The 27440-nt window shown below is 45.2% G+C and overlaps 1 protein-coding gene across 2 annotated transcripts in view; it reads right to left on the reverse strand.

Moving 5' to 3' along the window:
* Positions 1-280: 280 nt before the first annotated feature.
* The window catches only part of THOC7 (THO complex subunit 7), an 85730-nt gene continuing 58570 nt past the window's right edge, over positions 281-27440 (reverse strand). For both annotated transcript variants that reach the window (XM_078662360.1, XM_078662361.1), the window contains exon 8: positions 281-641. In XM_078662360.1, coding sequence (XP_078518486.1) covers positions 580-641 — 62 coding nt within the window. In that variant the 3' untranslated portion in view covers positions 281-579. The remainder of the gene's footprint in view (positions 642-27440) is intronic.

The following is a 27440-nucleotide window of genomic DNA, read 5'->3' on the forward strand; positions in this document are numbered from 1 at the left end:
TGGTCGAAGAGCTCTGGTGACTACTTCTTCAAGTTCATAGCATCTTTACGACCAGATATATAGCAGGCAGACAACTGAGGCCCCCGTTTTATACCTTGCACCAAAGATGAAATCATATCCAGCCTTCTCTCAGCAGTGCTCAGTTGTACAATTTCCTCCAGTGCCCACTCCCCACTCACTCTTCCTTTCCCCTCCTCAATGTTCTTCCTATAATGGTTTAGCTCTCCATTGCTTTGTGGCAAGATTCCCAACACTACTAAATTGAAATAGGAAATCTAAATTTGAGAAAGCACAAAACATTTTAATAAACATTTTAATAAACAAAAACCTATTTCTAATTTTACATTTACATAAATGTACATCTAAGATACTTGCTCTGGAAAATATACTTTAAAGTTATCTTACTTTCAAAGATTAGTCTTTGTGTCCGTGTGACCACAAATGAATAAAAACACAAAACAAATCTTCCCACAACAGTTTTGTTGGCACCAGGGTCACTTAAATGACACACCAAATTTTGGTTACTAAACAAACAAAAGACTTTAGTAACTCAAGGAAGCGATGTTTTTTTCTGAGCAGCTACTGTTTACTCTCAGTTTCCATTTGCGTTTCTTGAGACTCTTCAGCACGCTTTTCATCACCTGAAAGTTAGAATTATATACACAATATCAGGAAGGTTGACTATAACACACTAACAAAGAGATATTGGAGAACATTCACAAAACAGAAAGAATGCACCTATTTGAGGGTCATACCTGTGCAGTATCATGAGTCATGAACTCTGATCCTTGAACCTCTATCTTTTCTAATGTCTTTTTAACTTTTGTACACAAAGGACAAGAGTGTTATATAAAACTTGAAATTAGGGTCAAGGTGTCTAAACAATCTCTCTTTAAAATACAAGCCAAAAACGACTGGTACAGATGGAGAAGTTGCTTGCCTGTAACAATGATTTGGACTTTTTTGGATGCACTCACATGTTTTACTACCTGCAAACAACAAGACTAATATGAGAAGTGTAGCATTAGTTGGGAGGATGGTAGATCACCACACGTAATAATTACACTATTGTGGTCATTTAAACCTGAGCTCAACCCCTGGTAGCTACAGCACACAGCAGACAGGCTTAACTAAAGAAAATTGTTAAAATTCAAAAACACAAAAACCCCATTCCAATTTATTTAACTAGAGATTATTTTAATTAACAAAATGACAACACAAATCCACTAAAAGGAACTTGAGATATGAATTTTAAACTTTGAATAACATGTTGGCACCAAAAACCACAAAGTGCCAATCACGGGCAACTGATCGTGCTAGACCTGACAAGAAAAGGTTTGAAGCTGATTGCAATGTATTGTAGGTCAGAAGCATTGCCCACGCAGGTATTGGTCAAAGTCACCTTCGGACATTTTCTGGAGAAATGGTGGTCGTCGAGAAGTCGGTGGCAGGTCAAGCTGGATCAGAGTTGGGGTTTGAAGACGAGGGTTTGCTGTAGAGCAGGGTCACTGTGCGGTGGTCTATGAAGACAGTTAAGTTCTGAGCCGGCGGATTCTGGCGTCCGTGCCCAAGAAGGTCTCTATGTTGATGGTTTTTGGCTTGGCGTCACTCTTACTGAAGTACTCTATGTTCAGACTTGGAAACATTTTAAAAAGTCAGAGATTCTTCTGCGGGACAAACCAGCAAGTTGGATCCAAAAGGTGATTTGTAGTGGATGACTTAAGCTCACCAGCAGTTTCAATCTCCCATAAGTTCCTTCTGAACAAAAGTTTGCAAAAAATGTTCAAGTCCAAGCTTTTGCAGTTTAGGCAGGAGAAGTACACTATAACATTAGCACAGGGTTCCAGGCCCTCAGGAACAGCACTTGGGAGCCAGGACTCCCTTCAACTGAAGCCACCAACAGCACCCAGGTCAGGTTCAGTTGTACAGATCAGCTGGGCTCTTCAGAAAAGTGGTCTTCTAGCAGCTTTGTGTCACTGCTTAACAGGTCAGCCAACTGACTCTTTAATTCCACTTTGTCATGGGTATATGTGAGAACACGTCCAGCCCTTACGGGTCTCCTCACAGGTTACAACAGTAGGTAGGAGTAGTTTCTGTCCTGTAACTCCAGTTCTGTAGTAGGGGTATCTCTGTTATAGTCATAATCTAGTGAATAGTCCCGCCCATGTGCGCGGACCCCGGAGCAATCAAAAATAATCTCTTAAGTTGTCCAAACATGCAGAACTGCACAGACACTTAAGAGAGAATTTAAAGACAGATAATGCAGCCTATATCCACAGGCTACACTGTCCAGTACTTCGACTAGAAATTCCACCAAAAGTCCACAAACAGCACAGCCTGTCCAGGGTTTTCTTACAGAGAAAACCTTGCCTGCAACAGCAAAACCCTCTGGAATGATAGAGAGGAAGAAGTGGACAGACAAGCCCCATAGGCTGCCATTATGTGGCTCAAAACAGGATACTGTGCCTTTAAGAGAACTTTCCAGAAGCCTCACAGTATCCCAGAATGCACTGCAGGTCCCTTCCACCTTCAGTTCTTTTTGAAGGCGTAACACGCCAGACCTGTAGTATTTCTTACATGAATATCTCTCTCCACCGGGGAGGAGGGCGGGCGCTTATGACTACACAGAGATACCCCTACTACAGAACTGGAGTTACAGGACAGAAACTACTCCTTCTGTAGTAGGGGATCTCTGTGTATAGTCATAATCTAGTGAATAGAATGGCAAGCCCATCCCCACACCAAAGCGGCGGTGGAGAAAAGAGAAATAACCACTACTGTGCGAACAGATTTCGCAGCGAAGCCTGCCCAACCCGAGCATCTGCCCTGGCAACAGTGTCCAGACAGTAATGCTTAACAAAGGTATGGACCGACTTCCAAGTGGCTGCCCTGCAGATATCTGCAAGCGGAACACTACGGAGCAAAGCAGTCGTGGCAGCTTTGCCCCTGGTGGAATGAGCCTTAGGTTTACCCCCTAAGGTCTTATCAGCCTTTTGGTAACACAATTGTATACAGGACACAATCCACCTCGAGATGGACTGTTTAAAGGTAGCAAGACCGGTCCTGACTGATGACCTACGTATATCCTTGGTTTTATTCAGATAAAATTTCAACACCCTCCTAACATCCAGGGAACGCAGAGACCGTTCCGCTGGAGATGAAGGATCCTGAAAACTCGGAGGCAAAGTTATAGTCTGGTTAACATGGAAGTCAGATATAACCTTCGGAAGAACTTTTAGGGTGAGTACGCAGAACAACCTTAGCAGCATGAAATACAGTATAAGGTTCCTGGCCACACAACGCCTGAATTTCCCTCACCCTGCGGGCCGATGTAATGGCCACGAGGAACGCCGCCTTCCAGGACAGGTGCTGCAATGAAGCCTTATGAATAGGTTCAAAAAGCCCCTTCATCCATCAGGGCAGCACCACGTTCAATTCCCATGAAGGCGAAGGAAGCCGGATAGCAGGGAACACTGTCTTCGAGCCTTCCAAAAAACACTTTGATCACAGGGACCTGAAAGAAGGAAGTCTGTGAAGGCCATGTCCTGTAGGCCGTCAGCGCAGCAAGATGAACCTCAATGCAACGGACATTAAGGCCAGATTGCGCCAGGTGTAGAAGATACGGAAGGATGACATCTTCCTTCTACGTCCGTAGGTCATAGTCCTTGAACTCGCACCAGATGCAAAAACCTCTTCCACTTGTAAGCATGAGAAGTCCTAGTGGAAGGTCGCCTAGCCTCCTTCAGTATGTCCATACAAACTTCTGGTAGATTCAAATGGACATAACGCACTACTCAGGAGCCATGCCGTCAAAGACGAGAGGTTGGGGTGCAACATCTGCCCCCCCGAACTTCGTGAGAAGATCCGGCCTGCACGGCAGCCGTATGTGAGGAAGGAGAGACCGGTGAAGCAGGTCCGTGAACCACCACTGCCTGGGCCATTCCAGGGCAATCAGGATCATCCGCGCCCTGGACTGGGACAGTTTGATGAGTACCGCCGGAATCAGGGGAATGGGCGGAAAAGCGTACAGAAAGCTGTTCGACCAGTTAATCCATAACGCATACCCCAGCGTCCCCTGCTGGTAGTACCCGGAGGTATCCCAGAATGCCCTGCAGGTCCCATTTACTTTCAGTTCTTTTTGAAGGCGTAACACGCCAGACCTGTAGGATTCCTGACATGAATATCTCTCTCCACCGGGGAGGAGGGCGGACGCTTATGACTATAACAGAGATACCCCTACTACAGAACTGGAGTTACAGGACAGAAACTACTCCCTCTGTAGTAGGGGATCTCTGTGTATAGTCATAATCTAGTGAATAGAATGGCAAGCCCATCCCCACACCAAAGCGGCGGTGGAGAAAAGAGGAATAACACCACTATTGTGCGAACAGACTTCGCAGCGAAGCCTGCCCAACCTGCGCGTCTGCTCTGGCATCAGTGTCCAGGCAGTAATGCTTAGCAAAGGTATGGACCGACTTCCAAGTGGCCGCCTTGCAGATTTCTGCAATTGGAACATTACGGAGCAGAGCTGTCGTGGCAGCTTTGCCCCTGGTGGAATGTACCTTAGGTTTACCCCCAAAGGTCTTATTAGCTTTTTGGTAACACAATTGTATGCAGGACACAATCCACCTAGAGATGGACTGCTTAGAGGTAGCAAGACCTGTGGCTTGGCGCCGTGGGTGATGGCGGCGCCTGAGTGAGGCTCCGCCGAGGTACCGGGAGTCTCACCTTCTCTCCCGTGATGTTCCTGTCCTAACGACCTCCACTGCCGTCGGAACCTCTCTGCAACGCAGTGGCGCCCTTGACGACGTCCTCACAGCGAGGGAGACGGAGATAATCGCCGCTTCCCGTTCACGGAAGCTCCGGTGTGCGCAGTCGCCATTTCGCGCATCCAGTCACGGAGCGGCTTGATTGTGGAGACGACTGAGGTTCCCCGCCCAGCTTTCCTGTAAGCTGCTTTGTATCAGCGCCGCCTTTGCAACCCCTCAGGCCCTGGACATGTTGCTTTCTCTCACAGCGCCACGCACCTGGGGTAACAATTTTCTCCCTCATGTAGCCCGGCCGCCATTTTCTGCCCTCTGAAGTTTTTTCTGACCAAATGTTGCAATAACTCCTACGCTCCCCTTCTACATCACTTGTTGGCTTTTCTCATCCCAAATTCTTCTGGATGCCTCTTGGAACGGCTTTTATTTCTATTTTGACGTTCCACTGCATGTAGAGATGGTAGATTGCGTACCATCCTCTCAGGTTCATCTACTGCTTTGGGATTTGCCTAGATGAAGCAGAAGCTTCCTTTGTATTTGCTCCTCAGCCTTGCGAGGATTTGGTGATCTGTCCTATAGGTCTTGCTACCCTGACTTTACGCTTTGGAATTTTATGACTTTTTGCGCAGGTTGTGGATGATTTCTTGGATATACGTGGCTGCACGTTTTCGCCTTCTTGCTTCCTGCCCTTCGTGACTACTTCCTTGTCATTGGGACTGTTTCCAGCACTACTCCTTGCTACTGCCAGTTCTCATTTCTTCTCCGTTTTTCTGCTCCTTCTTATGGGAAAACAACAACTCATGTCTCGCTCCTCTTCCAAAGCATCTACAAAGGTGGCTTTCATTAAGAACTCTAAAGTCTTCTCTGCTCTTTCCCAATTAGAAGACACTCTTTCACCTTCAGGTTCGGAGGAACTCATGGATACGCCTTCTCCTACACTATCGGGGAAAACGACTGCCAAGCGGGTAAAAAAGAATCCACTTTCCCCGCCCAAATCATCATCTCCTGTATCCATGGAGCTGCTTTTGGAGGAAATACGCTCATTTCGCCCTTTTCTCGAGGAAATTGGAACTCTTCGCCCCTTCATGGAGGAAACAAATGCCAAGCTCCAAGTTCTCACGGACAATTGGTCCCAAATCGAAACAAGAGTCTCGTCGGTGGAACATTCTGTTGCATCTTTCCAGGAATCACAGACCAAAGTTACACATCTATCCTCACAAGTAGGAGCCCTTCAAAAGCAGGTGGAGGAGTTAGAAAACAGAGGCAGGCGTAATAATCTCCGTATCTACGGCCTTGCGGAAAATCTTGAAGGGTCTGACCCGATTGCCTTTTTTCAATCATTTCTCCCTAAGTTGCTCCATCTACCGCAGGATACATCTCTCAATATCCAACGTGCGCATCGTTTGGCCGCTTACTCACCTCCCTCTCCATGTCTCAAAGGCCAAGGGGTGTCATCCTCTACTTCCTGGAGTACACCGACCTTTTGAAAGTTCTGGCAGCGGCTAAAGCTCTTCCCAAACTGACTTGGCTTGATTCTCCAATATTCTTCGCTCAGGACTATGCCAAAGCCACTGCTAACCGTAGGAAAGCTTTCCTCAGCATGAGAGAGGTCCTGCGCGCCATGGGTGCCCGGTATGGCTTGTATCACCCGTGTCTGTTCAAGGTCACCTATAATAACAAAACCACCACCTATGAGGATCCCGTGAGATTGCAAAGTTTCATCAACGCCCATCGTACCTCTACTATGGATACCTCCGGTCCCTCCTCTTCTTCTCCTGGCTGATTCCTCACACTGCACGCTTGTTTGGAGACTTATGTTCTTTCATTGCTGTGTTGTTGTTCGCCTCTTGCCTTAGGCTGATTATTTGGTTCTGTTAGCTGCTTCACGTACTATTCATACGTTCTGTTGTTCTGGTTTCCCCCTTTTTGGAGTTCCATGTTTACTTGCTTGTTTTTTGTTCTCCGTATGATGACGTTTTCAACTGTGTTTGTTTCCTCATCTTCATTTTTTGCCACTGCTTTTTGTTTTGTTTTGTATTACCCTCTCAGCTTTTCCTCGTATTTGTTTCCACAGGAACCCATTGATCCGTGATGACTTCTCCCTGGTTCCTTGCCCGGTTGCCCTCAGTTGTGCTGCCTTCCCTACCTGGCTCCTTCCCCCCTCATCTTCTTCTCGTACTCTCCCTTAGTAGGTATGTTTTCCCCATGCTTTTTGTACCTTTTTTGTTTCCTGTCCCACTTCACTTTCCTTTATCAACATACTTCCTATTCTCCTTTATGATGACGTTCTCTTCTTTTCAGGTTCTATTCAATCCTTTCCTACTCTACTTCCTTTTTTACTTTTACTTCCTTCTCCGTCCATCAGTACCTCTTACTTTCTTCTCACTTTTCCCTCATCGTTCTTGGACCTTTCTCCTATCTTTGTTTTCATTCTTCTTGTACGTTTCTTTCTCCTGCCTCATCTCACTTCTATCTTTCTATTTATCCTTCTGATCGCTTACTCTTCTGTTTCTAATTCCTTCTTTTCCTTCTCCTTGTTATTTCTGGGATGCATTGCTCAGTTACTTTATGCTTTTATTTGTATACTATGTCTTTAAATTTGGTTTCATGGAATGTTAAGGGTATTAATTCACCTGTTAAGCGACAACGTATTTTATCTCACCTAGCTAAGTTGAATACAGATATTGCATTTCTTCAAGAGACCCACCTATCGGACACAGAATCTGATAAGCTCAAAAGAGGTTGGGTGGGTGATGTCTTTTTTTCACAGGGCGATGGAAAACGTAATGGTGTTGCCATTCTTTGCCGCAAATCACTCCCTTTATTGGTTCTCTCTCAAGAATCTGATACCCATGGCAGATGGACGCATGTCAGACTATCAATTAGAGGTGTTCCAATCTCTCTCCTTAATGTCTATGGTCCCACGACAGGTGACCCCCTTTTTTGGGCTGACCTCTCTCCCCGTATCACTCAATTTATGGATGATAATTTCATTCTTGCGGGTGACTGCAATCACCCTTTTGACCCTTTTTTGGATAGGAAATCTGATGCTACTTATATTCCCACAAGACCCCACAAATTGTTCACCCAAGCTATTACGCAACATAAGCTCGTTGACTCTTGGCGTTTATGTAACCCAACTTTGCAAGAGTTTACTTTTTACTCCCCCCACCATCGTTCTCAGTCACGGCTTGATTATATTTTTGTTTCGCATGCACTCTCTCAAACTTTGCAGGCGGCGGAAATTGGTCCAATTTTACTTTCGGATCATGCCCCTGTCTTGATTAGTCTTGAAGTTTTACCCCAAACTGAGGGTCCTAAGAGATGGCGTTTTAATAATGCTCTCCTTCTGGATCCCAATTTTTCTTCTTCTTTTTCTGTCTTTTTTGATGAATTCTTCCTGTTTAATGATGTCCCACCTGTTTCGAAACATACCCTTTGGGATGCGTTTAAAGCAGCTGCACGTGATTTCATTATTAACTTTGTTGCTAAAAAACGTAGATCCGCCCGTCAATTCACCAAAACCCTCCTTCAGGATATTAAGAGACTGGAACACGCCTATTTCACCTCAATCTCCTCGGATAGTCTGACATCTCTAGTTGCTGCCAAACTTAAATTTAATGAAAAATCTACTGAGGATGCTTGTTTATATTTGCTTAAGTCTAGTGCCAAATTTTATGGTGGTCGAAACAAAGCCGGGAAGATTCTTGCTAATTACTTAAAGGTCAAACAAAATAAAATAAACATTGAATCGATATATGATGATGATGCCCATTTACATCATAAAGATGCTGACATTCTTGCTACTTTTTCACATTTCTATGAGTCCCTCTACACCTCAGATACACCTTCCTCCCCTCAGACTCTTACTCACTTTTTCTCTACCATTCAAGTCCCTCCTTCTTTTCCTCTTGATCTCTCTTCCTTAGAATCTGATGCTTCGCAACAAGAGCTACTTGCTGCCCTCAACCGTTTAAAACTGAACAAAGCACCGGGTCCTGACGGGTTCACTGTCGAATTTTATCTTAATTTTTCCAAGCTTCTTATTCCAAAACTTCACTCCCTTATCCATTCTTTTGTTGACTTGGGTAACTCTTTCGGTACTTTTTCCGATGCCCATATTTGTTTAATTCCCAAACCAGGGAAGGATGTCCAATATTGTAAAAATTATAGACCTATTTCCCTGGTCAACATAGATTACAAAATTTTTGCCAAATTATTAGCACTTAGATTGGATCATCTGCTCCCTGATCTGCTCGGAGATGAACAATCAGGTTTTGTTAAAGGTCGTTATATTACAGACAATACTAGACTCTTATTCAACATCCTGGCAAAATCCTCCCATCTCCAATCTCCTCTCGCAGCCATTGCCTTGGATGCTGAAAAGGCATTCGACAGGGTGGAATGGCCTTACCTCTTCCACACCCTGCACTGGTTTGGTTTTGGCCCTAAATTTATTTCTCTAATTTCGCGGTTATACTCTCACCCACGTGCTGCTGTTTTCGCAAACGGCCAAGTCTCTCCTTACTTTGATCTTGGTCGAGGTGTCCGTCAAGGTTGTCCTCTTTCGCCCTTCCTATTCAACCTCGCTCTAGAACCTTTTTTGTCTAAACTCCGTCAAAACCCTCATATTCATGGCTTTCATTATAATGACCTTTCCATTAAATTGGCTGCTTATGCAGATGACATTTTACTATTCCTCTCTAACCCTGCTGTCTCTATTCCCGCTTTTTTGTCGGAAGTTCAACACTACTCCTCAGTCTCCGGCTATAAGCTTAACAATGATAAGTGCGAAATTCTACCTTTGACAAAGTTCACTTTTAAGAATGATTTTCATGCCTCAAATTTTACTTGGAGTCCTTCCAATATTAAATATTTAGGTTTGCATATTACTCCCTCGATCCCTGATACGGTCTCCCTTTGTTTAACCAAATGCATCCAGAAATTGTCTGATCTTACTGCTAGGTGGCACCCTCTCTACTTGTCCTGGTGGGGTCGCCTAGATACGATCAAAATGATGCTTTCCCCTGTTATTCTGTATACCCTATCTAACATTCCCGTTGCGATTCCAACTAAATTCATGAAAAAAATCAATTCAATTCTCTCTTCCTTTCTTTGGAGTAAGAGTAAACCCAGAATGTCTTTGGCTCGGCTTATTCGTCCCATTTCTGAGGGTGGAGTTAATTTTCCAGATTTTTCTGCTTATCACAAGGCCTTTCTGTTACGTCAATCCTCTTTCTGGTTACAAAACCCTGATTCTCCATGTCCCTTATGGACCAAGTTAGAGCGCCTTTTTCTCTCCCCTTTCTCTTTTGCCGAATGTATCTCCTTTTCACGCAAGCCTGCCTCACTTCTCACTCCTATACATAAGACTACTCTTAAACTCCTCCTATCCTCCAACCCTCCGCCCCCCGTTTGCATTGCTGATTTCCTCTCCTCTACTATTTGGCATAACAAATATCTTTTAATTCGAGGTAGGCCCGTACTTTGGAAATCTTGGAGAACTAAAGGGTTGCTTTGGATCTCACAATTGTTCTCCAACTCCGTCTTTCTACCTTTTCACACTCTTCGTCTCACCTTTCAATTACCTCTCTCTTCTCTTCCCCAATATCTCCTACTTAAAGCATCCGTCCTGGACACGTATAATAGACTTCCCCATTCGCGTCCTCTTGCACCCATTCCTGATCCTCTCACTCACCTCCACTCTACCCTACTTACTTTTCCAAAAGCTGCACACCTATACAGACATCTTCATTCACGCCCTCTCCCTAGACTTAAAAGCAAAGTAGAGGAGCAGTGGGAGACTGACCTTTCCTTATCCTGGCCTATTTCCACTTGGGATAAGATCTGGTCGAAAATCCGCAAATCCTCCAGAGCTGCCTCCCTAACGCAATCCCTTTTTTTCATTTATAACCGTTTACTTCACACTCCCTCCTCCCTTCATAAACGTTTTCCCACCACACCAGATACTTGTTGGTCGTGTGCCTCCCCGGATGCCACTTTGTTTCACATGCTATTCCTTTGCAAGAATGTTCATGCCTTTTGGTTACAAGTATGGGCTCAACTCAATGTTATTTTTTCAACTACTATTCCATTTTCACATGCTCATTTTTCTAGGAAGCCTTTCTCCATGTTGGGAACATATTGATCTTAATGTTCGAATTGTTGATTTATTGTTAGCGGTTGCCTTTCAACAAATCACGGTCAATTGGAAATCTACGTCAAATATTACGTTTAAGGCCTGGTGGTATAATGTGTGTCATAACCATAGACTCGATACCGCTTTTGTTTTTCCTCCACAAATGGCTACTAAACGTGCTGAGTTATGGCTTCCTATCACCTCATATTTAGATAATTGTACTGCCCGTTCCTTCCGTCCTAGTCCTGCTCAGCAGGAAGTCCCTAAACCCCCCTGATACCCTTCACATTTCTTTTTGTTAGTTAATTCAATTCATTGCATTGTTATACTTGCATTTTATTATATTGCATATTTCTTGTATTTTGTATTCCTGATTTTCCATGATTTGTTTTTATACCATGAATTCATTATTTACCATTGTATTGCTCCTATATTCTTTTATTATTCCATCATCGTATTTTCCCCTTCCCTTCTACCCTCCTTCTTCTTTTCACTACAATACCTGTTCATTTTTTTTGTTTTTTTTGTGTACCTTTACCGTGTATTTCTTTCAATAAAATTCTTTGAACTGAAAAGAGGTAGCAAGACCTGTCCTGACTGATCCATAATTGACAAACAATCGGTCCGACCTACGAATATCCTTGGTTGTATCCAGATAAAATTTCAACACCCTCCGAACATCCAGGGAATGTAAAGACCTTTCCGCTGGAGATGAAGGATTCTGAAAAAACGTAGGCAAGGTTATAGTCTGGTTGAAATGAAAATCAGAAATAACCTCGGGAAGAAACTTAGGGAGAGTACGCATAACAACCTTAGCAGCATAAGGTTCTTGGCAACACAATGCCTGAATTTCACTCACCCTGCGGGCCGATGTAATGGCCACGAGGAACGCCGCCTTCCAGGACAGGTGCTGCAACGAAGCCTTATGAATAGGTTCAAAAGGCTCCTTCATTAACCTGGACAGCACCACATTCAGTTCCCATGAAGGCGAAGGAAGCCTTTAAGGAGGAAACACTTTCTTCAAGCCTTCCAAAAAGTCTTTGATCACAGGGATCTGGAAGAAGGAAGTCTGTGAAGGGCATTTCCTGTAGGCAGTCAATGCAGCCAGATGGACCTTAATGGAATGGACATTAAGGCCAGACTGCGCCAGATGCAGAAGGTATGGAAGGATGACATCTTCCTAACATCTCGTGGGGTCGTAGTTCTTGGACTTGCACCAGATACAAAACCTCTTCCACTTGTAAGCATAAGAAGTCCGAGTGGAAGGGCGCTTAGCCTCCTTCAGTATGTCCATGCAATCCTCTGGGAGATTAAGACGGCCATATTGCACTATCTCAGGAGCCATGCCGCCAAACTCAAAGACGAGAGGTTGGGGTGCAACATCAGCCCCCCGAACTTCGTGAGAAGGTCTGGCCTGCACGGCAACTTCATGTGAGGAAGGAGAGACCGGTGAAGCAGGTCCGTGAACCACCACTGCCTGGGCCTTTCCGGGGCAATCGGTATCATCCGCGCCCTGGACTGGGACAGCTTGATGAGAACCGTCGGAATCAGGGGAATGGGTGGAAAAGCGTACAGAAAGCTGTCCGACCAGTTGATCCATAACGCATTCCCCAGCGTCCCCGGCTGGTAGTACCTGGAGGCGAAGTCTCGGCATTTGCTGTTTCCTGCGGTGGCGAACAGATCTACGTCTGGAGTTCCCCACCCTGCGAAGACTTCTCCTAGTACTTCGTCGTTTATGACCCATTCGTGGTTTTTCTGAATCAGTCTGTTCAGTGTATCTCCCTGAACATTCTGCACACCTGGCAGATGGGTGGCCGTTATCGCCAGTCCTCGGGCCAGAAGCCAGTGCCAGATCGCCTGCGCCTCCTGCGACAGGGTGCGCGATCTCGAACCCCCCTGCCTGTAGAGGTAATACATCGTGGTCGTATTGTCCGTCTGTACAAGCAAAGAGTTGGTCTGGAAGGACGGGTGAAAGACCTTCAGTGCCAAGTGGACAGCTCTGAGTACCAGGAAATTGATGTGATACGTGGACTCCATCAGGGACCACGTTCCTTGAATCTGTAAGTCTCCGGAGTGTGCTCCCCAGCCCTGGAGAGACGCATCCGTCACGATAGTCTGAGTGGGAATGTCCTTGTGGAAGGGAACCCCCTTGAGGAGAGTCTCCGCTGAACACCACCACTTCAAAGACTGAAGAGCACGCAGAGACAGTCGTATCTTGTTGTCCCAAGATCCTTTCCTCTGATCCCACAGATCCTCCAAGCACCCCTGCAAAGGTCACATGTGCAGCCGTGCGTGTGGCGTGAGGAGGATACAAGAGCCCATCGACCCCAGTAGAGAAGACACCGTCCTCACTGTTGTAGATGGAGCAGTCATAAGAGCCTGAACCTTCCGAAGGAGTGATAATCATCTCTCCTCTGAAGGAGCCACGCTTGCTGACAGCGGATTGATGGAGGCTCCCAAGCACTGTTTGCACTGGACCGGAATCGGGACAGACTTGGACCTGTTGATGTGCAACCCCAGCATGTTCAAGAGAACGCACGTCTTCTGGAAGTGTGTTTGAGCTTCCGAGAAGGAGGCCTTGATCAACCAATCGTCCAAGTACGGGTAGAGAAACACCTCATTTTTCCCCAGGTGTGCAGCTACCACTGCCATGCACTTTGAGAATGTTCTGGGCGCAGATTTCAGCCCGACTGGCAGTACTGTGTACTGATCAGAATTGGCGCCGACTTGGAATCGCAGGAACGTCCTGTGTTTGTGTGCAATGGGCACATGTAAGTACGCATCCTGTAGACCTATGGCACAGAGCCAATCTCCCTGTTGCAGCTGAGGATAAACCTGATGCAACAACAGCAAGCGAAATTCCTCTCTCTCTCTGCGAATCCATCTGTTTGCTTGTCGCAAATCCAGAATGGGCCTGAACTCTTTCTTGTCCTGCTTGCGAACCAGAAAGAACCGGGAGTACAGACCTCTTCCCCTCTGAGACAGAGGTACATTTTCCTTAACAGGACATCGGCCCCCGCCTGGATCTCGCGCAGCTGAAAACGCGAGCTGACCGGAGGAATTGCTGGCAGAGGGCTAATGAACCGAAGACTGACTTAGACCCGGCCGGCCTTCGTTCGCCGAGGAGTATCAAGCTCCCCGCGTATGCGCACAATATATTTGTTAAGTAGTCAATGGCGGCCCGGGACCACAGACAAATCCTGGGAGGATAAACGCCGCTGTAAAGGGCAGAAGGCCTCAAGCCGTTTTCCACGCCCCAAACCTACAGCCTTCCAAAAGTCTCCGATGCAGACTTCTTGCGGGCCACTCACTACCCTCATGGCAGCCCAAGGGTTGCCCAAAGAACAGGAGAGTAGAAGCACACTGCGGGGCCGCAGGCTGCAGAGACGCCTGACGAATACAAGTACGGCAACGTAGGACAAACCCACCATACCTGGGGGTCGGCAGGAGAGAAAACTCCGCTCCGACACCGATGCTCAGATCTGAAACCATCAGTCCCTTCAGACTATCTCTTGTAAGGCTTCCCTCCTGTCTCTCGGCAGGGGAACCATTAATTTGTGAAGAAAACACCCCCACACAGGGATCGTAGCACAACGGCCCAGCAACAGCGGGCCACAGCATGATGTCCACATGCCGCCACCCCTGCGACCAAGTCAGGAGTACGTTCGAAGCCAGAACCTCCTGGCAGGTGGTAGTGGACGAAAGTTAAGGACCGCCAACCAGTTAAGAGTCGGAGAGAGACTCCCCGTACTCACGGAAGACACATCCCTGGCCTCAAGGCACGGGGGTTCGCAGACTGAGGGGCCAAAGGCCCCCGGGGTGGTAGGTAGTAGATAGAACCTAGAGAAGTCAGAAACATCCCCGGTGGTCTCACCAGTGGTGGCAGAGCAGGAGGCGACCTAGCCGATGACTAGGTATGCGAATACTCAAAACTAAGCAAAAGGACCAACGTCCCTCGCTTACACGAGGTGAGTATCCAGAGACTCCCCATCAGAAGGGTTCCTCGACGCTGATCAACTGCTCGGCGTCGTGAGTGGACGGTGCCGGGAACACAAAGTCCCTTCCTACGAAGAGAGGCTCACCACGGGGGAGGCCTGGAACAAGACCCAGGCGTCAAGCGCCGGCCCATGACGTCGACCTCTCCATAACGGTGACGTCTGGACCCAACGGAAGATAGCGGAGTCCAAGCGACCAACGCCCCAAAAGGAGCATCACTGCTCCATGACGTCGAGCCTCACCGCTCCATGACGTCGAGCCTCACCGCACCATGACGTCGAGCCTCACCGCTCCATGACGTCGAGCCTCACCGCTCCATGACGTCGAGCATCACCGCCCCATGACGTCGAGCATCACCGCTCCATGACGTCGAGCATCACCGCTCCATGACGTCGAGCATCACCGCTCCATGACGTCGAGCATCACCGCTCCATGACGTCGAGCATCACTGCCCCATGACGTCGAGCATCACTGCTCCATGACGTCGAGCATCACTGCTCCATCGACGTCGAGCATCACTGCTCCATCGACGTCGAGCATCACTGCTCCATCGACGTTGAGCATCACTGCTCCATCGACGTCGAGCATCACTGCTCCATCGACGTCGAGGCACTCCATCGACGTCGAGGCACTCCATCGACGTCGAGGCACTCCATCGACGTCGAGGCACTCCATCGACGTCGAGGCACTCCATCGACGTCGAGGCACTCCATCGACGTCGAGGCACTCCATCGACGTCGAGGCACTCCATCGACGTCGAGGCACTCCATCGACGTCGAGGCACTCCATCGACGTCAAAGCATCTCCATGACGTCGAGGCACTTCATGACGTCGAGGCACTCCACGTCCTCGAAGCCGACCGGAACCGTGTCATAGCTCAGACGTGCCCTTACTGGGGAGAACCCCAGAGGTTACAGCATGGGACTCGGTAGAGGACCCACCCTCTCCTTACCCAGAGGCTGAAGATGCCTTCAAACTCCTCTCTTCTAAACCTGGGAGCCAAAGCTTCCCAGAAAAGAAGTCACAGAGAAGACAGGTGTCAAAAGACACAGGCAAACACAGAATACAAACCTGTGAGCTCCAGCTTTGGTCTTTAATACAGCTGCAGACAAAGCACTTGTCGGACTAGAAGTAGTATAAGACAAGAATACTGCAGAAATTCTGCCAAAAAAACACAGCAGAATGTAGATCAAGGCCAAAGACGTCGAGTGAAGCTGTAAAAATCCAAATTTATCACAAAATAATATAGAAAAAGCTCAAAAAAGAAGAGCTAATGCTCCAGGGTCCTGCTAGCAGGAGCCGGAAAAAAGAACTGAAAGTAAATGGGACCTGCAGGGCATTCTGGGATACTGTGAAGTTCTGGAAGGTTCTCTTAAAGGCACAGTATCCTGTTCTGAGCCACATAATGGCAGCCTATGGGGCTTGTCTGTCCAGGTCCTCCTCTCTATCGTTCCAGAGGGTGTTTGCTGTTAAAGCAAGGGAAATCTGTACAGGCTTTGCTGTTTTGTGGATTTTGTGGTGGAATTTCTAGTTGAAGTACTGGACAGTGTAGCCTTTTATAGGCTGCATTATCTGTCTTTAAATTCTCTCTTAAGTGTCTGTGCAGTTCTGCATTTTTTCGACACTTTAAGAGATTATTTTTGATTGCTCCGGGGTCCATGCACATGGGCGGGACTATTCACTAGATTATGACTATACACAGAGATCCCCTACTACAGAGGGAGTAGTTTCTGTCCTGTAACTCCAGTTCTGTAGTAGGGGTATCTCTGTTATAGTCATAAGCGCCCGCCCTCCTCCCCGGTGGAGAGAGATATTCATGTCAGGAATCCTACAGGTCTGGCGTGTTACGCCTTCAAAAAGAACTGAAAGTAAATGGGACCTGCAGGGCATTCTGGGATACTGTGAAGTTCTGGAAGGTTCTCTGTGAAGGTATATGTGAGAACACGTCCAGCCCTTACGGGTCTCCTCACAGGTTACAACAGTAGGTACAGGCCTTCTTCTGTCTTCCACAGGTCCCATAGTGTTCTGAAAAGGGTACTGGGGATGGCACATTTATGTCCAGTGCCAGCCTGTGAGTGGCACGGGAAACTCTTGGCCACTCTCTAACCAATGGGGTAAAAGTCCCCATGTGTGACCCTACTCACTTTTGTAGCAGTTCCCGTGTGTTTTAATAGAAACTCTCCCCTAGTACACTTCTCTACCTAAAACCACAGTGGCAGAACTTTTCCTCCTGTGTGCAGAGCTCATGTGCCCACCCTAAAGATGCGGCCAGGGAAATGAGCAAAGCCTCCCCTGTGGTCACTCAAAACTGGTTAAGGGGGCAACTCCTCTCCCACAGGAAGTAGAGCCTAACTGTGAGCCACATCTGCCAATGGCAGGGTAGGCCTCATTTGATGTTAATTGTGTTCCTTGGCACAGCCCAGATGGTCAGGGTAAGGTTAGCCCCCCTCCCTTTATCTAAGCTTCGGGAGCTACTTCACTCCTAATCAAGGAACCACTCCGCTCCTGGGTGACTATGAAAACTGGCAGAAAGGCACAGTTGATTCATATAGAAAAGTGACAACTTTTTTAAAGTGTCATTTTAAAAATAGCGCTAAGTTACTAAAGTTGGATTGGAAATTACAATTAAAATGAGTCCTTGAATCAATTTTCTGTCTACTCCCAAACCAAGCTGTGGCACAATAAAGTGTTATAATGTAACCCACTTCATCCCTATGTGAGAACCATCCTTGCCAGGTGAAAGAAGACTTGAGACTTTTCAAAGCCAGGGAATATCTAACAAAATATAAATGTCCTGCCTGCTTTTTTAAAGATCATTCACCCTGTCCTATGGGCATTTAGGGCCTGCTTTAGAGATAATAAGTATTAGATTTGGCAACAAATTTATTTTGCCAGGGTGAATTGGCAAACTACACACAGTCTGCAGGGGCAGGCCTAGAGACATTTTTAGCAGTCACTTTAGTGGTGGCACCATATGTGCTGAGTCCACTAGAGGAATTTAACTTAAATAGGTAAATTAGGATTATAGCCAACTTCGACATGTTTTGGGAGTCAGAGCACATGCACTGGGGCCTGGTTAGCAGTGCCCCCGTGCAGAGTCAAAACAGGAGCAGCATCAGGCCAAACAAATGGGGAGAACTGTAACATAAAGAGGCATCTTTGAAATAGGCATTAACAAGCAATTATCAAGAGAATACTTTTCATTTTTGTATACAGTAGTAAAGACACAATGTACGACTTAGATAACACATTCATACATGAGCCCTGGTAGATAAGCATATGAGAAATCAGAGCATCACATCTACATGGTCTATGCACACACAAATTACCAAGTTTAAAGACTCATTCACACAAATAGGCTACCAGAACCAAACACACCCATGCAGAAAGAGCTACAGACACCCATGGACAGAGACCGCTACACCTACAGGCACTCCCATGCACAGCCTTCTTGGAAACACCAATGTGCACAGGTTTTTACCCTGCATGTTTGAGAAAGTGGCATAAAGATCCAAGGTCAGGGCAGTCCCTACAGTCAAAAGATGTCCTGTGCCACCTCAGAATGCAACCGCCATTTGTGATCAGGCAGGCATCACCACCTCAGCTCATACACTCTGGTGTATAAAAATATTGGCAGCAAGCCAAGAAGCCTTAGAGTTGCTCTCGCCGTGATGCAAAACAAGGGAGGAAAGGCCAGGGATCTGCAGTTTCGTCAAAGAGCTCCAATAAAAGGAAGCCTCTGAGAAAGAGTCAGGAATTACTTGGCTTGTCGATGAAGAACCCCAAAGATGTCAAAAGGGTTGCAGTCATCTGGAGGTGGTCTAAGGCTGACTGCGGTGAGCCCGCCTTCAATACCCAGTCAAAGAGGTAAGGCAAAACTGGTAATCCCCAGACTCCAAGATGGGTAGCCATCTCCAATCCTCACTTTCATGAACACCCAAGGGGCGCTGTTAAGGCTGAAGGGGAGCATGGCAAACTGAAATGCTCACGGACTTCTTTGAACCGCAAGTAACATCAATGGGACTGCAGGAAGGGCAAATGAAATAATGCATGCTGCAAGTTCAAGGCAATTACCTAGTCGCATGGACCCAGAGCAAATAGAACCTGAGCCGGTGTGAGCATTTTGACTTTGTCCTTCTACAGCAAGGCATTCAGATGGTTAATATCTAAATATGATGAAGGCCATCATCTTTTTGCACGAGGAAATAGCAGGAGTAACAATCCGTTTCCACTTCCAAGGCTGGCACCCTCTCGATGGACCCTTTGGCCAATACAGCCTGCACCTCTAGAAGTAAGAGGGATAGCTGCACCTCTAAAAGCTGTCCTGATGGGAAAGATGAGGAGGGTCAGAAATTAATGGAAGGGCATAACTCTACTGGACGATCAGGAGGAACCATCTGTCGGATGTGATATCTGATTGTGCATCTTACAGGATTTATGTGAGCTGTTAAGGGCAAAATAAAGCAGCTTGGAAGCTAATGCTAAATGGGGGCGGGGAACTAAATGGAACAGTATCCCTGGTGACCTGTCCGAATTTTACTTGATCCACGGCCACAAAACAAGGGGGGTGACTGCTGTCATGATGGTTTGGCCTAGCGGGCCTATAAGCTAGCCCCCTGCAGTAGCCTCGAAAAGGTTGAACATACTGAGGAAACTGCAGCGGTTTAAAAACCCAAGGAAAGCATAGTGTCGCTGGTTTCTTTAAAGCATCTGAGGGCATAAACTTTCACCAACGTGGCAGGCCCAATCAAAAGGTGTATCCATTAGAGGTATCTGATGTCACCAGAAAAGCAAGTGGACAGCAGTGATGTGTATCTGCAGAGCATCACACAAATGCCCACTGCAAGCCACAAGCAGTCAGTAATATCCCGGCCAGCTCTAATGACATTTTGCTACATCCTCAACTTTGCCTGGACCGCCGGAAAGATCTCGCTGCTAATGTCCCAGAAGGTATGCGTATAACGCCTAATAGGTAGGCCGCATTGACTGACCTCAATGCCAAGCTGGGGGAAGAAAACCTCCACTTCTTGAATGTCTCAATCCTTTTCAAATCCTTATCCAGAGGTGTCGGGGGAACACATTAGGGTTGACCTTACTGGTGAAAGCTTAGACAAAACTCTTATAAGCTGGGTGCTCAATAGGAAAGTCCAGGTAGCCTGGCACTTGTTTATGATGCCAGGAAACCCGACTGTTCATCCATGGGCAAGAACAAGGCTACTCCGAAGTGCGTATAAGAGAGTCAATTCAGATTTTTATTACATGGAAGGGCTCACATGAGGCTGGTCAGGGGAGCAAAACTTCAGTAAGGGCATTTAATACGACCTCAAATGAGGGCAGCTGCAGGTCGAGGACCTCCACACACTTCTAATCACCATGTCAAACAATGCAATCTCCTCTGCCAGAGCTTAATGGGTGAAACCAACCCAGAGTCAGGGAACGCATCAAGCTCACTGGTTCCTGCAATTCCATGCTAAAAGCATCATCATAATGTAAGGAAAAATCATCTCCATCATCACAATCATCATTGTCATGTTGCACAGAATCAGAGCAAAAAAGATGATGAAGCCTCAGATGAAGATTGTGTAAGAGGAAGAGTTCTGTCATAATCAGAGCATACAGGGGCTGGGTGCACTGGGGTGGAGTCAAGGTGCGACCTCATTCTGAGTCAACATAAATTCAGCTCAGGGTCGAAGACCGGAATCAGCAGAGGATTAACCACTGTTGCTGGCAAATCATAACCAGTGTCAAACTGAGATGGGACCATTGTAGATCTTGGAGCCAGAATGGAAGTCGGCATCAGAGCCAGTGTGGATTATTGAGGCCAGAAGGCACACAAGAGACACAGAATGGTCTTCCAAAATGCTCAACTTGCTGCGGCATCACCAGTGAACCGGGAAATTCGGAGAGTAATGGGATCAGCTGAGTTATCAGATCTGCAATCAGGAGCAAGTTCAATTGGCACCTTGACGCCTTCCCAACTTCTCTTTGTACAGAGTGGCGGGATGGGTTAAGTCTTGCTTAGACTATTAATGCTTCTTCTTAGATTCGACTTACTGGACAACCCGAATTTGAATAACGCCTGTTGTTGAAGCAAGCATGGGAGCAGGTATGATTCAGCGTTGTCTACTTGGAGCAGGACATATGAGAGGTCTGTGACTTTTTCCTGTGTTTGGTGACATACAGCTTTTCATCACAGTCCCGGATTCTATTCAGGTGCATGAGATCACATTCTTTGCAAGACCTGGCATTAAGTTCAGAGCCCTAACAGTAGAGGCACACCTTGTGTAAGGTCGTCACCCACAGCATGGTTTTACACTGTAATCGTTTGTGGGGATATCATTCCGTTGTACAACGGGAAAGATTTGGAAAGAATTAGTCAACTGATGAAAAAAAGAAGAGTTCCAGATCAGCATTCAAAGATGAGGAATGAAAGAAATGGACGTCAGCGCACAGGGTTGGCACGTACCTGCAGCTCTCTTTCATCACTTCCAGGGTGGAACAGAGTCAACACCGAGCCACAGAGTGCCAAGTAGAGGTGTGCAGGACCAATACTATGAAAACATTTAGGACCCAGAGTCTTGCCCTGGAAAATAGTCCACAGGTGAAGAATCTGAGGTTAGAGATATCCATCAGATTATAGTGGTCTAAAACAATTCATCCACTGCATTATCTTAAGATCAATATTTCACTCTGTGCTACATCCATTTTGGGTATGAGGATGTAAAGAGAATATACTCAACAGAACATACTGCTTTTCCTAGCAATATCTCTACCTCGTCTAACAGAGTGGTATTTCCATGTTAACTTGTGTCTGGTGGGTATATTTGCAGACTTTGTGTGAATTTTTATACAGTTCTGTGTTATTGTATCTAGTACCCATCTGTTTGAAGTGATGCTTGGCGATTTTCATGAAAAGTACTGCAATCCTTCCCAGGGGAGAAACCAGCAAGACATTTTGAGTGGTAGCACCACTTCAAGTGTCACCTCATGTTCTGCCGCTTCCCGTAGTACCTCTAAAGCCTTTCAATAAATGTTGTACTTAGTTGCCATTGAAGCATAGTCTGTTGCTAGTAGCCAAATTTTAACCTTGAAATAGAGGATTGTGAATGAGACCCAGTAAAGGAACAGTTACCCTTCTGTATTTGTCTTCTCGCAGTTAAAGCCCCAGAGAAAAAGAGGAGGAAATTCAGTGTGCTATTTTCTTCTGTCTTCAGTTATGCATGAAATCACTCTGTTGCTCTTTATTGTAAACCTGCAAAAGTAAACTAGTTTTCCAACTATGGGGAGGAGACAGAAGTTTAATCTCCCACCTCTTCAGATAGTACCCTGCAATCATCACATACAATTTCCATCCCAGTCATAATCAGAGATTCTTCCTTAGATATGTAGTTCACGGCGCCCAATCTCTGTGCTGGTAATTTGGAGGAATTGTTGTCACGTATATCCCATTAAAGGTTTTGCAGCCATAAGAATGATTGTTATACAAGGCTCTGAAAACTTTGACCCTGAAATTTCAGAGTCCTAGACTTTGAAGCCAGACAATCCTGTTTGTTTGGATGCCTTCTGGGAATAAAATTGTCTGGACTTTAGTACAACAGTTAGAGCGGATACTCTTATTTTAAGGTCACATACTTTACAATTACATGCTTGTCACATTCTCTAACCTCTCAAGGGCTGATGGACTTGTCTTTCAATGTCTCAGATTGTCTCTCTCTTCTGGTGGCTTTTGCTCATGGGGCATTGTGGTCAGCTCCGATCAGGTATGGCGATCTTTTCTCCAGGCATTTCAGAATGCAGACATTGTTAAGAACAATGAAGTAGCCATGTGTTGTTGAGGTTCTAAAACGGCATAGCTACTGCAGTCTTCTCCTCTGCAGACCATTGGGCTTTGATTACCCACCTCTTTAGTGCTGTAACCATATCACACGGTACACAGTGCAATCTTCTGATTCACAAGCTCAAGTGTTTGAAAAGAATTTAAATTGTATTTCAGGAGGCCAAAGCTACAAACATGATGATTTCTCTATCCATGGGAAATACTTGAGATAACTGGGAAATAACTTTTTGATGGGTCCCAAAACAAATGAACTTACAGAACATGTACATTTGCAATAATATTTATAAAAATGTCTTGTGCTACTTCACCTTTAAACGGTCCCAGGTCACCGAGTTGATGCCTAGTCTTCAGTATTCATGCACAACAATAAATCCATGCACAACAATAATCCTCATTACTTACCTTTTGCAACCAATACACTGGAGAAGATTATCTGAATAGGGTAGTGCAATGTTGGGAACTGAGGAGAACTGGTTAATGTCAACTAGGTGATTTAATTACAGATATGGAGATTGTTGTACACATTGGAAACACTTTGTACATTCAATAAGGTGCACTCTTGTGGTTGAACACTAGACAGAAGAGTTCAGCTTTAGGGCAACTCACATTTCTGTCATTATTTTAATGCAGAAAGTACAAAATCAGCTGCAAACTTGTGTCAATCTTGGGAAAGGAAACCATGTCAAACGATCATTGAACTCGCTCTCTGGTTCTGGAAAGATCAATAATTAAATTCTTAGCTTTAGGTACCATTTATGAGACCTATAAGGCAAATGCACAGGATATCTACAAAAAATGGCTCCTCGCTAAACCCCAGCTAGAGATCATTAACCAGCCAACTCCAACATGGTTAAATAGACACGATTGAAGATTTCACGTGTTCGGGTCCCAGTATCTGCAGAAATTGGAGTCCCCTTCTCAGAGCTAAACCTGACTAACTACAATCCAGAAAACTCATGAAAACTGAAATGTTCCAACTGGTCTTCAACTAATTATAAGGGTAGCCAGTGAATAACAACAAATAGAAACCCCTTTAATCCAGTTACATTTTAACTAGCCTACAGAGCGTTCTAAGAACTGATTGATACAAAGTCCTAATTCCAATTAGCAATTCTGATCCATCATTCCTGGATGTCTGCACGTTGACACTTAAAGGTTTGTGCGAACAGCACAATACCCAAAACAAGTAGGTACAAGAGACTTTCATACATCTACATTGACATCTTCTCATTATATATCCACAAGCCACCTCGCCGGTGGCTAGTGCCAATTTGTTGATGCTGGTGTCACATCTTTATAGAGAATTCTGTTTTATTTCACCAAAAACCTACATTTGATACAACATTTTGATACAACATTTGATGAATTATTTAAAGCAACAAAAGGTCTAGACACTGGGAAGACTATGAATTAATGGAAGTTAACCGTTTTCAAACCCACAAAATGGATCAGAAGTATAAAAGACCCTCTCAAACCATAGGCTCTAAGTAACCACCATCCTGTGGTGGGAGTCTTGGAATGGAGCACTTTCTAATGGAGGAAAATCCCACAGGAAAATATTATTGCTAATCGAGGTTTCAGGGTAAAAGGTATGCTTTAAGAGAAGACTTTTGAACATTGAGAAAAAGTGCCACATCAGAGACAATCTACAGTTAAATGGAGATAGCAATGCCCTTTTGAGGCTAAGAGGGTCCCACCAGTTGTTCATAAATGCATGGACAGTAGTGGATGGCCTGAGGGCCGTGGCTACTGAGGCTCTGTCATCTAGGTGAAGACACAGCAATATGGCCAGATTATACTAGCAAAAACATCAGTATCGCACTACTCCAGCAAAACAAAAGTGACAAATGACCAATGTGGCTTCTATTTACGAATGTGAAACAAAGATGATAAGACTGAATGCACAAACAGAGACACACTTGTAAAGGGTTTTAATAATTTGGTCCAAGCCAAACACCTTGAAGGACTTGCTGTAGAGGAAAAATACAATGGATAAAAGTTATGGATGGGATACTGTTATCTTGATATGCCCGCAGTGAAAACATGGGTATTAGTAAAGATTCCTCTCAGCCGAAGGAACTAGTTCTATCAAACAAACATCAAGCACAGACCTACAGTAACTGAAATGGAGTAGCATTGGGTTGCGGCCCTAATAGTGTCCTCTTTACATGCCCAGAATACACAGTTAATCTGGAAACAACCAAGAAAACAAAAACAAGAGAAGATGCACAAGGAGAGGAAAAAGATACCCATCAGCCCACTCATAAGTGGAATCTCGTCATCTGGGTATATGTTGGTAAATGGTGTCCTCTAGGGTCTGCCTTGGAAACAATCCATAGGACTGCCTAGTGATGGACCCAGAACATTTCACCAACAGATGACAGTATATGAGCGGGAGGGGTTGAGGTTGCAGTGCTCAAAGAAAAAGAAGAAGAAAAGGAAAATAATCCAAGTGATTCTAAAAATACCTACGATGATGTCATGAAATACTTTATTAGGGCTGACCATCAAAGTGGTATGGTTAAAAACAGTATGCTGATAGCATGTAAGGAATTGCTACCCACCAATGTTGTTATTCGGTCAACATGTTTCAGCCTCAAGGGCTTTCGTCAGGACCTATGGTGCTACTGCAACACTTACTTAAGTGATGTGAAAGTGGGATCTACATCTGCTTTCCAAACTGAAAAGAAGAGCACTGCAACCTCAACCCCTCCCGCTCATATACTGTCATCTGATTTTCCTCTCCTTGTGCATCTTCTCTTGTTTTTGTTTTCTTGGTTGTTTCCAGATTAACTGTGTATTCTGGGCATGTAAAGAGGACACTATTAGGTCCCAATAGAGAGATTTGCTATTTTCTTTTCTCTCCCTCTGTATTTCTGAGACCTTCTGTACCTTCCGTGTGTTTTAGTGTCTAGTTGGGGGACTAGGTACCAGTAGGTCTATAATAATTTTTTCCCCTCGGACCCCCCCTTAACCGTTTATCTCTCTGTAGCATTGGGTTGGGCAAGTCTACAGAAGAGGGTCCACTAAATCCTGACCCTCCGCATATGGTGGGTTCAAGTGTCCTTAGTGATGTGCCTTTAATGCAGACTCAGATTATTGTAAAGTGTTTTATTTCTCAACACCCAAAAAAGGTGGCATGCTCATGACTACTGGAGAGCACAGTCAGTCCTCCTTACTTTGCTTGGAGGAATCGAACTAAACCCTTGGATGGTTTCTGTAGCTGCCACCTTTAGCTGCTGTTATATCGGTCCTGTGCATTCTGTTGGCCAAAGAGAGCTTGGAAAACCTACAGCGATACCCATAAGTTATCAAACCTGTATGGAAGTACACTTTAATACATTTATACGTAGGTGCAGTTATGTCTGTGTTCCTGAAATCGCCATATGTGAAAGACCCAGACATTCATTTCAATCAAATGTACTGTCCAGTAGCTTTTCATGGGCACCAGAGGTTAGACATGAGAAATATCAGGTGGGCACATCAAAACTATAACTGAGCAGGAAAGACCAGTCTCCTAGTACTCAGCATGGATGTCGCAATCCCTTATCCTAAGCGTTACATCTTGAAATGACGCCATTTACTTTCACTTGAATTAAAAGGGAGGATCTTTGGCACACCGTTCACATTATGTCAGTGTATTGATATACCTCGTTCAGGCATTGGAAGGAGAATTCTGGCCTTTGACACAGGACATAATCGAAAATGTCCTCCAGAGAAGCCTTTGAGGGGACGCGGATTTGTTCACCAGGAAAAGCCACGTGAAGCGTGTCCATTTTCATGCTGAAAAGATTACTGAGGAATATAGCTTTTCCCTGATCTCAGACACCACTCGAGTCATGCCTAGATACAAAACATTGTTCCTGCTTTCAGTTGACAGCAAATCTAAAATAAGACAAAGGAACCAGTTGCATGGGAGGATGGTGGGGAAGGAGCCCAATAGGAGTGCTACTTCAGTCTCATTGAGAACATCATTTTGGAATAGATAAATGTGGATTTGTAATGCTAAATCTTTGTTCAGCCCACCAGCCCAAGCAATGGGTTCTCATTTCATACCCATATCTAGTAATCCAAGCCTAAATTGGATAAACCGTAAAACATTGTTAAGTCAGGAATTATGCAACCAACTTGCTCTTTTCCTCTCCTAAGTTATTTCCTAAAGAGGGGCACATCAAGGTGAAGTTGAGCGAATTATAATGTGTTTTTTGAGGAGGAGAAAAAAAATTATATAACTATGCAGTGGGGAGAAGAATTTGAAAACAGTAATTTCGGAATAATCATATGCCAGTGAAGCAAGTTTCAGGTTTCTTGTTCAGGACAGCTAATAAAAAATGTACTTTTGATCGTACACGTTGTAGTGAATTCTAGTTTAAACATACAACTCAAGTTCAAGATAACAAACTTAATTCTTACATACTTCTAAATTTTCTTCAAATGTAAGACTTTTTGCCAGATGGCTAGAAAATTATAAATATTATAAATTTGGATATGAGGTGGTTGGAAAGTACCATCTTGTGCGTGGGTACCCCTAGGTTTTTGCCCTGTTTTGGCTGACTGTAGAACACTTGGCTCTTTATCCCTCCTAAACAAAGTTTTAGTGCCCGTACTCCCCCTTTCAACATAATGAAATTGACGTACCACTACATGGCATATTTTACTTACTTAGAAGTGCATTGTATATGGTACAAAGCATGTAAGTTAAATG

This window comes from Lissotriton helveticus, chromosome 9 (assembly GCF_964261635.1).
Source record: "Lissotriton helveticus chromosome 9, aLisHel1.1, whole genome shotgun sequence".
Taxonomy (NCBI): domain Eukaryota; kingdom Metazoa; phylum Chordata; class Amphibia; order Caudata; family Salamandridae; genus Lissotriton; species Lissotriton helveticus.